The sequence below is a fragment of the Grammomys surdaster genome, unplaced genomic scaffold (genome assembly GCF_004785775.1).
Source record: "Grammomys surdaster isolate TR1022 unplaced genomic scaffold, NIH_TR_1.0 485, whole genome shotgun sequence".
NCBI lineage: Eukaryota > Metazoa > Chordata > Mammalia > Rodentia > Muridae > Grammomys > Grammomys surdaster.
This window is the reverse complement of record NW_021604904.1, coordinates 784,815-796,214: the sequence shown is the minus strand read 5'-3', so window position 1 is coordinate 796,214 and position 11,400 is coordinate 784,815. Positions and strand designations below refer to the sequence as shown.

Sequence of the window (11,400 nt, the reverse complement as noted above, 5' to 3'; positions counted from 1 at the left end):
CTGGTGCATAACAAGGTGTGTGGCAGTTCTGAATTTCTTGCCACATTCGTTACATTCAAATGACTTCTCTCCAGTATGGATGCTCTGGTGCCTTGTGAGATGAGTCAGAACAATGAAGGCCTTTCCACATTCCTTGCACTGAAAGGGTCTCTCACCAGAATGAATTTTCTGATGTTGCATGAGGCTTTTGAGTCGTTTAAAGGCTTTCCCACACTCATTACATTTGTGTGGTTTCACATCAGCATGAATAAGCCTATGTTCAACAAGGTTGGAGACTCGGTTGAAGGACTTCCCACATTCTTTGCATTCAAATGGTTTTGTGCCATTATGAATGGTTTTGTGGTACTTTAGTAGGTCAGGAAGGTGAAAAGCCTTTCCACATTCATTACATTTGAAAGGTTTCTCACCACTGTGAGACTTCTGATGTCTTGTAAGCTGTTGCGGGAGTCTGAAGGCCTTCCCACATTCATGGCATTCAAATGCCTTCTCTCCAGTATGAATGTTCTGGTGCCTAGTGAGCTGTGCCAGAACAATGAAGCCCTTTCCACAGTCCTTACACTGAAAGGGTCTCTCATCAGAATGAATTTTCTCATGTTGCACAAGGTTTGAGCGACGTTTAAAGGCTTTCCCACACTCATTACATTTGTATGGCTTCACATCAGCATGAATAATCCTATGAGCAACAAGGTTGGAGACCCGGTTGAAGGACTTCCCACATTCTTCACATTCAAATGGTTTTTCACCTGTATGAATGGTTTTGTGGTACTTGAGTAGGTCAGGAAGATGAAAAGCCTTTCCACATTCATTACATTTGAAAGGTCTCTCACCACTGTGAGACTTCTGATGTCTTGTAAGCTGTTGGGGGAGTCTGAAGGCCTTCCCACACTCCTTACATTCATAGGGTTTCTCTCCAGTATGAATACTCTGATGTTGAATAAGAGTTGACCTACAACCAAAGTACTTCCCACACTCTTTACATTCATATACTTTTTCTAAGTTGTGAGCAAGAGTCTGGCTGGTAAAAGCAGGCATTTCTTCCTTGTTAGTAACCTTTTGATCAGCATCTCCTTGACAATCCTGTAGTCCATGGAATGTAGCATAGTTCGGGCCATTACTAGTTCTAGAGTCCTTCAGGTCAAAAGTTATACTTAATTGCTTTATGCTCTGTTTGAGAAAGTTTCTATCATTAATAGGATTTTCTGGAGATACATTTTCAGCATCATAATCTGTCTCCAAGTCTGAAAGAAAAGGAGAAAGCAAGAATACTTTATTTTCCTGTAACATAAAAGCTACTACTTAATGAATGGCCAGGCTCTAAAGTAATATCTGAGATGTTGAACAGGAGCAGTTTCTTCAGGATTGAACTATAACAGCTGCTGGTTCTTTTGTGGTTTTCTGCCTGTCAAGTGGACTGGTCCACAGCTGCTGAGTAATATTTGGTGTTACCTATGGGACTGAACTGCTGCCAAAGAAGATCAAGCTCACCCCAAAGAACTATTGCTAAACTGGTCCACTTCCCCATTCCTAATAACTTTTCACTTTTACTACCTATAGTAGGTGAGAGAAGTTAAACATTTATTAAAGTAGGTTGCAAAAAATGTATGCCTACACCACGCAAATAAATAATAATATATGTTATGCTATAAGAGAACTGGCCTGGACTTGAAATTCTTAAAAGAAGAAAGAAGTAAAAATCTGTAGTGATGGCAGTGGTGGTACACCACTAAAATTGGTGGTACACAATTTCAATCCCAGCAAAAGAAGCCAGTGGTCGCTGCATCAGGAGTTCCAGGCCAATGTGAGCTACATACTGAGACTCTCTGTGAGAAAAAGAAACCAAGCTAAAAAAATAAAAATAAGAAAATAGAAGAAACAAAACAGAATTCCTTAGAATTTTTAAGAAGATTAAAGATATCTAGCCAGGGAAACAGGTAGGCTAACTGCAGATCTTTACCTATGCCTCCTCTCCTCCAAATACAATTCCCCAGTCTCATGCCAGCTCTGTGGCAGACTGCCTGTTTGGCCTCCCTGCCCCCATCTCCAGTCCATCAAACAGATGTACACCAACCAACTTCCTTCTGTGTATTAACTGCTTTATTCCAGCCCCGAACTCCATCAGGCATTCCCTGGAAACCCAAAGACCACTCTGGACAGTGAAACAGGTACTCTAACTATAGATCTTTACCTCTCCCTCCATCCCTCCAAGTCCAATCCCCGGCTCCCCACATTCCCAGGAAAATGAGCAGATCCTAGTGGAACACCTGCTTTCCTCCTTATGGATCTCTGTCTTAGTTAGGGTTTTACTGCTGCGAACAGACACCATGACCAAGGCAACTCTTATAGGATAACATTTAATTGGAGCTGCCTTACAGGTTCAGAGGTTCAGTCCATTATCATCAAGGTGGGAGCATGGCAAATTTCAGACAGGCATGGTGCAGGAAAAGCTGACAGTTCTACGACTTCATCTGAAGGCCTCTAGAAGGAGACTGGCTTCCACGTGGTTAGGAGGGTCTCATTGCCAACCACCACAGTGACACACTGCCTCCAACAAGGCCACACCTCCTAATAGTGGCACTCCCTGGGCCAAGCATATTCAAACCACCACATTCTACTCCCTGTCCCCTATAGGCTTGTTCAAACACCTGAGTCTATGGGAGCATACCTAGACATAGCATAATAAAAAAATACATTTAATCCAAATTCCAAAGTCCCCATAGTCTATAGAAGTCTCAACAATGTTAAAGGTCCAACGTTCAAAGTCTCTTCTGAGATTCATCCAATCACTTAACCATAATCCCCAAAGCAAGACAAGAAACCAGCTGGGAAAACTCCAAATTCTGTATCTTCATGTCTGATGTCAAAGTGGTCTCCAGAGCTCCAACTCCTTTTTCATTTTTTGTTGACTGTAACAAACTTCTTTCTCCTGGGCTGGTTGCACTCTCTGTTAGAAACTTTCTTCAGCAGATATCCCACAGCCTTGGCATCTCAAATATCTTGTGGTCTCCAAGACAACTTCGATTTTACAGCTTATTGTTATAATAGCTGGGATCCACACATGATTTTCTGGGCTCCTCCAAAGGGCTTGGGTCACATCTATACCTCTTTCCTCTATAGCACCCTAGGCTCTGGTTGACACCACTCTACTGCTGCTGCTGTTCTTCGTGCCATGGCACTGGCATCTCTAATATACTGGGGTCTTCAACTGTAACGAGGGTTTACCAATAGCCTCTCATAGGCTTCCGTCATGGTGTCAACTCTCAACTTCTTTGCATGACCCCCTTCAGTCCTGGGCTGTCAACTGCAACTGAAGCTGCACCTTCACCAATAGCCTTCCCTAGCTTCTCATAGTACCAAGACTCAGCTGCTCTCCATGGCCCCTTCATACCTTAAAAACCTGATTCTTATACATTACCAAGTCCAGCTGCAGCATGAGATACAACCTTGGTTATCTCTGGACTACAACTTGTTTGTGCTCTCAGAAAATACTACCAGCCATTTTCACCTTGGTGATACTGGTCTCTTCTTAATCACTGATAATTTCTTAGCTCCAGCTAACCAAGATAAATTGTCCCAATAGTCCCTTCTATTCTGGACTCTATAGCCAGAGCCACAAGGCCAAAGCTGTTGAGTTCTGCTGCTTTCCAGAGGTGGAACATTGTCCCCTTATTCTATTACCAGTTTTCTGTTTTTCAACTCCCTCACTGCCTAAACTTGGCTGTCCTGGAACTTGCTCTGTAGATTGGCCTTGAACTCAAGAGATCTGCATGGCTCTGTCTCCTGGGATTAAAGGTATGTACCATCACACCTGGATTTAAGCTTCTCTTTACCTAGAATTTGCTCTGTCCCAGGATGGCCTTAAAAGCAGAGATCTGCTTGGCTTTGTCTCCTGAGATTAAAGGTGTGTATCACTATGCCTTGACCTAAATTTAGCTGGGTGGGATCTTGCCCCAAATTTCCCATTCTACTTCCTAGTGCCCCTTTTAATACTTGAACCATATATTTTGTACTTTTCCTTTCTCAGCTTGCTCCTTTTCATTAAAACACTCTTCATAAGAGTGGACTTTCATAATTCTTCTCCACTGAAACCTTTTGGGTCAGGTCTGCACAGTTCAAATCATTCCCAGCAACAACGTCTTCCATATTCCTACTAGGACAGCCTATTAAGCTCCATTTAAAGGATTCCATTGCTTTCCCAGTCCAAAGTTCTAAAATCCACATTCTTCCAAACAAAAGCATGGTCAGGTTATCATAGCAATACTCTAGTCCCTGGTACCAGCTTCTGTCTCAGTTAGGTTTTACTGCTGTTAACAGACACCATAACCAAGGCAACTCTAATACGACAACTTTTAATTGGGGCTGCCTTAAAGGTTCAGAGGTTCAGTCCAGTATCATCAAGGTAGAATCATCCAGTCAGGAATGGTGCAGGAAGAGCTAAGAGTTCTACCTCTTCATTTGAAGGCTGCTAGAAGACTGGCTCCCATGTGGTTAGGAGGAGGGTCTCATTGCCCACCCCCACAGTGTCAAACTTCGTCCAACAGACCACACTTCCTAATACTACAACTCGCTGGGCCAAACATATTCAGACCACCATAATCCCTGAACATACCCCTCCCTAGCCCGTCTCCATTCCTAAGTGTCAGCTCCCATGACCTAGGAACACATTTTACCTGGAATTCCCAGTGTCTATACCCATCAGGATTCCACGAGAATTTTCTTCCAAGTAATACATAGCTACCACACTCTCCTAAGAATCAGAGAGGGCAACAGAAACCAAGTAACAAAAAACCCAGCCAACAAAGACAAGATCAGATATAAGCACTTCACAAATGCAGATGCCTAAATGTCAGTATGAAAACATAAAAGCAAGGATACATGTGCACCAGAGCCCAGCAACTGTACCACAGCAGTCCCTGAGTAGTACGACATTGCTGAAATGCAAGAAATATTTAAATAATCTTTTAAAATCCCATACAAGTCATTAAAGAGGAAGATATCCCTTAAAGCAATCTATTAAAACACAAACAGTGGAAGGAAATGAATCAAACAGTTCACAACCTGAAAGCACAAAGAGAATAAATAAAGAAAGCTAAAACTGAGAAATATCTGGAAATGAAAAGCTTACAAACTCAGACAGGACCCTCCGAGGCAATAGTAATCAACAGAATATGAGACATGGAAGAAAAATCTCAGACACTGATGAAGTAGAAATTTCTGGAGACTTGGTTGTATCATCCGATGTTTTTCTGGAAGCTGTCTTATGAGAGGATGTTTTGCTGAAGCAGACATGTGAGAGGGTGTTTTGCTGAGAACAGACACATGGTGATTTTCCAGAAGCTCTCTGGTGAAAGGGCATGTAATGTTTTGCCTGGACAGACACTTGAGAGGATCTATGTTTGAAAAGGGTATAAGCATAATCCAACAGACAGTGTCCAATGCTTCTGCACTGGTTCGCCTTGCAACTCTTTACTGATCTTTGTTGGTCTTTGCTGACACTGGTCTTTACTGATGACACTCTTGCATTGATTCACCTTGCTTTCTTGGCTGATCTTTGCTTGTCAGACTTTGTAGAGAGAAATGCACCAAAGGACTTCTGGTGGTATTTCAGCTGCTTCTTACTGCTTCTGTGGGCTCGTGCCAATCGACAGAACCCTCTGGTTTCTTCTGGATTGAGCGGCTGCTACTGATTCGTGTTTAGTGTTTTGCTAGTGAACTGGACTGCTAATAACAAAGATTTGAATTGCCCCAAAGACTATTTCTAAACAGGTCCACAAGCCCTGGTTCCTATTAACCTTTCTTTTTCCCTACCTTTGGTGGATGGTGGGCTAGAAGAGAAATCATCCAAAGAACCAGAGTTAAAATAGGTTTTCGAAAAAAATCTAAGGCTACACATTGAAGACACAATAAAAGAAATAAATACTTCTCAAATAAAATGGTAAATCTAAAAAAATTCCTGCACAAATTGAAAAAGAAGAACAGGAGGAGGAGGAGGAAGAGGAAGAGGAGGGGGATGAGGAGGAAAAAGAGGAGGAGGAGGAAGAAGAGGAGGGGGAAGAGGAATCCCAGTTCAAAAATAAAAGAAATATTTTCAACAAAATCATAGAAGAAAATTTCCCTACTCTAATGAATAAGATGCCTATTAAAGTGCAAGAACTATGTGGAACACCAAATAGACTGGACCATAAAAGCAGGTCCCCCTCAGCACATAATAATCAAAACACTAAACACACAGGACAAAGAAAGTATATGAAAAGCTCTAAGAGACACAGCCCAAGAATAAAGGCACACATATATGACTTCTCCTTGGAGTCTTGAAGTCAGAAGGGAATGGACAGATACTTTACAGACTCTGAGAGACCACAGATGCCAGCCCAGACTACTATTCCCAGAAAAACTTTTATCACCATAGACATCCCATGATATCATCCCATGATAAAAGCAAATTTAAGTAATATGTATCTACATATCCATATCTAAAGAAACCGTGGATGACAGCCTAGGCAGTCAACCTGCCTCTGTCATTTCTAGAGTTTTGGAAGCTGCTTGCTCTGTACTTCATGTTTCCTCAGCTAATATTTACTCTTCTGGCATCATTAATGGAGTTGAAGACAAGATAGCTATAGCCTTACAATTAAGTCTTTGTTTTTTAGGATTTGAGAAAATGTTTCAAGGTCTGAAAAGATATTTCTAGGTTGATAAAATTATAGTTGTGACAGCAAATGATTTAAATACAGAACTCTGAACTCATCACGTAAGGATAGTTAGGTGAATACTTTCTTCAAAGTTGCCAAATGCAAATGGACTAGACATTATGCATGTAATTACCTCACAGTTGTTACTATGGAAATCAGAGTGTTGGTCTCTCGGTAAGGTGAGAATCGCTCTACCTTAAGATTCATATATACCACTCCTGGGCATACACCCAGAGGAAGCTTCATCTTTTCACAGAGACACTTGCTCAAACATGTCTGTTGCTGCTCTAGTCAGAATAGGCAGGAGTTGGAAACAGCTTACATGTCCTTCAGCAGAGGAATGCATGATGAAAGTGGGGTGCATTCACAGAACAGAAGGTTACTCTGCCACTTATCCAGCAGTTGTTCAGTCCCTGAGGCTGGATCTCTCAGTGGTCCTCAGCACATGCTGAAGTCCTGAAGGAGTGGGCTCTCATGCCAGTGAGGCACTGGACTAGCTAGCAGAGTGAGGGAGGCAGACAAAGAACACAGCTTCCTTCCCAGCCTTTTCACAGGCTGCACCACAAGGCGTGGCCCAGATTTAAGGTGGATCTTCCCACCTCAAAAGATGTGGATCAAAGGTGGGTCTTCCCACTTCAGATGATTTAATCAACAAAAATCTTTCACAGGTGTACCCAGCTGCTTGGGTTCTATTAATTCCAGACATGGTCAAGTTGACAACCAAGAAGAGCCATCACCGCTCCCTGTCAAGCCAGGTAGACAGCTGTGCTGTGTGCACTCAGATGTCTCACTGGCTTGTCCATCTGTTGTTTTGAGTCAGGCTCTCTCATTTGCTGGAGCTGCACAGGGACACAAGGCTGACTTGCCAGCAAGCCCAAGGGAACTGCCTCTGCCACCTCCCCAGTGCTGCAGAGAGGACACACCATCACACCCTGTCGACGGTGACCGTGAGGACACAGAACTAAAGCATTTGGCATGCCTCCCTGTGGTACAGCTTTCACTGCGGCTGAAACTGTCCTAGCTTTGGCTCAGTGTCAACAACACTGACAGCTCTGCCAGGGGCCCTGGGTTAGAGTACCAGCAGTCACCTGTGACTCCAGCCCAGGGAGCTGACCCTCTCTATGGCCTCTGTGGATACCTGCACACATGTGTGCACACACAACCAATAATGAGATACTTGTAAAGGATACAGAGAGGCACCTGCTCCAATGGGAGGAAGAAAATGAGAACTTAAAGTGACTCATGACACAGCAGCCCCTCTGACAGCTTCTGCTCTGACCTTGACTTCCTTCCCAGGGCTCAGGCTTCTTTCCCACAGGCCCCGGGGCTTTGAAGGAAGTTTGCCACATCCAGTGTCAGTTCTGTGGAGCCTCTCTGACCACACGCAGTGCCTGGCAGGGCTGCAGGCTCACCTCACTCTTACTCACCTGGGCTCAGCCTGTCTGTTTCTTCCTTCACAGCCATCCAGGGCTCTTTCTCCTGCTCTAGTAAGGTGATCAGATCTGGCTTGGAAATGTAACTTCCCACTTAAAAGAAAGAAAGAAGGAAATGAATCATAGTATTGATTTTATTTACTTATTCATTATTCTTTTCTTTGAGGCTTGGGAATTGAACCTGGATTCTCCGCATGAACAGCTGGCTCTCTTAACCACCAAGCTATCTCTCTAGCCCAAGATTCTATTTATGGATTTATCTCTTTATTTATTTTTTTATGTGTTTGTTTAGTTTTGTTTAAAACAAGACCTCACCCTGTAGACTAGGGTAGCCTGGAACTCAGGATGTATCTCAGACTGATGCTGCACTCAGAAAATTCTCAGTGAAGCAATGACAGGAATCAGACACCACCCCAGCTTCACCTACCACTGGAAAGATGGCACTAACTTTTAATTCCAAGTGAGGAGAGCACACAGTGTACAGGACACATCCCCCATTCATGGGACACAGCCCTTACCCACTGTGACGAGGTTGCTGTAGGTCTCTAACATCATGTCCCTGTATAAGATCTTCTGAGTAGCATCCAGGCAGGCCCACTCCTCCTGAGAGAAGTCAACAGCCACATCCCTAAATGTCACTGGCCCCTGAAAGAGCAAACACAGGGAGAGTGAAATTGGGGAAGCTTTCAAGATGGAAAAACAGAAGGGAAAGGACTCAAGCGTGGGAAGGGAGCCATAAGGAAATGCTCAAGGCACCTGACTGCACGAGCTCCCCATAAACGACGGCTGTGCCCACCTACATATCCAGTAACTGTGCCTCTCCACTCCATCCACATCCTTCAGGTTATTCCCCACAAAGGAGACATGTCACTGGGGTCGGGGTAAACTACACAAGGAATCCTGTGAGTGCTTGAGTTTATTATCATATCAGATGATATAAAGACGTGTTGTCATGAGAATGGTTTTTATATCTCTGTAAGAATACATAAACTATGTGTGACCCTTCCCTTTGATTACTGAGAGCTCTCCTAAAGCCTCCTCAAGCAGGTCACCTTGTCACACACATCCACAGATGACATTCACTCTCATACCCTGGGTCATCAGCCTGACAGCACCACAGATGTCAATCAGGTTTCCCAGTGCAGTCAATGAGACCTTCACCTCAAAGCTTTGAAGCCCCAAAGCCCCTGTTTCCCTGTGAGACTGACAGCTCTGCTGCAGTGACAGTCCTCCCTCACCACAGACCAAGCAGAGAGCACATGTGCAGGAATGCATTCAAAGACAACCCCAGTACCAGCTGGGAAGAGGCTCAGACAGGAAGTGCTCAGACGTGCCAACCCTCACTGTGAAGGGGCAGACTGGGATGAGGGGATTCCGGATCCATGGGAAGCTTCAAGAGGAAAAGACAAGAAGGAGTCACCTAACCTGAAAGTCCCCCTAGGTCAAGGAGAAACATACAACTTACACAGACCATGTGTTGAGAATTGGAGCCCGACATTCTTCTTCAGGCTTCCTCCCCTGGGGACAAAAAGAAAGCCTTTCACTGGATTGTGACTTGATGTTCCCAGAATGACTTTGTCACTGTCATTTCAACAACTACATTTCTTTCTCCAGCATCCACACTCACTCTCTCCCCTCCCACCGCTCACAGCCTCCCACACACAGATCAGAAGCACACAGGAGTCTACACAAAGACCATTCTCTCCTAACCCCAGACAACCCATGGCAAAGGGGTCAGTGTGGGAGTACAGAGCTAAACATGTCTGCCTTGAACTTCCTCCAGAAGACGTCAGCACAAGGGACCCAGCTTCCACCTGACATCCAGCTAGCCCTGCACCTGGAGGAGGTCTGCCCTCCTCCTACTGTGAGCAGACCTTCCTACTGGAACCCCACCTATCAAGGCTCACAGGGGCTCACAGCATCCAAATGGCACCTCCTTTGTAAACTCAGGGCTGAAGCACAGCAAGGCTGGAGGGGCTGCAGCTGCAATGCTCAGGCAGGGTCCAGCCTTCTGTCCCCACTCTCAGTAAATGGGACTGTGCACCATGGAACGCTTTCCTGAGAGCCTTCGCTCAGCTATGATAACACTTACGTTGTATCGATTAAGCCATGATCCTTAATGAAGATAAGTAGCTATAACACATCCTGTCACAGGAAGTGAGTATGTGTTTCCACCTTTCCACATTATGGGATATTTTCAACAAAATAATACTAGATTTGTCCTGGGTGTCCTAGGTCTTTTGATCCTGAGCTGGGTTTCTCAGCCCCAGCACGGCTGACACAATGGTTGTGTCTTGGGCTGGGTGAGGACTATCTTGTGCTCTGTACAAGCTCTGAGCAGCACACACAACCCCAGACCTCCCTCAGACGCTGCCCCAGGGAGCAGCCATCAATGGGATCCAGTGCTCTAGCCAACAGGTCTAAGCCTTGGTTCAGTACACTGTGGGATTGTTTGTTTAGTTGTTTTTTTGAGATAGAATCTGTGTACCTCAGGCTGGCCCTGAACTCCTAAAGCTCCTTCCCCCATTCCCAATGCTCAGATAACAGCCATCCAGCAGCATGGACACCTCTCAAGTTCACATCTGATAATCTTATATAATTATACAGTTTTGTCTGCACACAATATTTATAAATGGATTTTTCTTCTTTCTTCATCCTTCCTTCCTGCCTGCCTCTGCATACACCAGGCTAGCCAGCCTGCTAGGGATTGTCTCCACCCCCATCTTATCATAGCAGGGCCGGGACTGCAGACATGCACTGCTGCATCTGGCACTGTACAGTTCCATGCTGGCATGCACTGTCTCCACCACACACATTTATGCATTCTCTGATATTTACAATATTTGTACAGTTTATACACTTCCAAGAGACATTTACACCCCCACCTTTCATTCCAGCATCACTTCCATAGCTGTGATGTGGACCCCGCCCACAGACGAACGGACAAAGCACATGGAGAGTGAGGCTCACACACAGTGAACCACGTACTACAATATGGATGCACACGGAGAATAACAAGTGCAATAAGCTAAAGACAGAAAGGCAAACGCTGGGGCAGGGGGATGGCTCAGAGCCTGAGAGCTGCTACGGCCTTTCCAGAGGACAGAGTTCAGTCTCCTGACAGCTCACAGTGCCTGTAACTCCAGCTCCAGAGGATCCTATACCTCAGGCGTCTGAGGAGACCTATGCTCATGTACACATAACCCTATACACATACGTTTCAAGAAAATTAGTTAATCTTTAAACTAAAAGACAAATCTTGCCGGGCGGTGGTGGCG

At 44.7% G+C, this 11,400-nt stretch overlaps 1 protein-coding gene across 1 annotated transcript in view; it reads right to left on the bottom strand.

Annotated features, from left to right (window-relative positions):
* LOC114632998 (zinc finger protein 780A-like) overlaps positions 1-9,648 on the bottom strand; it is a 12,873-nt gene extending 3,225 nt beyond the window's left edge. The window contains 4 exon segments of the mRNA XM_028781602.1: positions 35-1,238; positions 8,117-8,215; positions 8,641-8,767; positions 9,588-9,648. Of these exon segments, the coding sequence (XP_028637435.1) occupies positions 35-1,238; positions 8,117-8,215; positions 8,641-8,767; positions 9,588-9,620 (1,463 nt within the window). The 5' untranslated portion in view covers positions 9,621-9,648.
* Between the last annotated feature and the right edge of the window lie 1,752 nt (positions 9,649-11,400).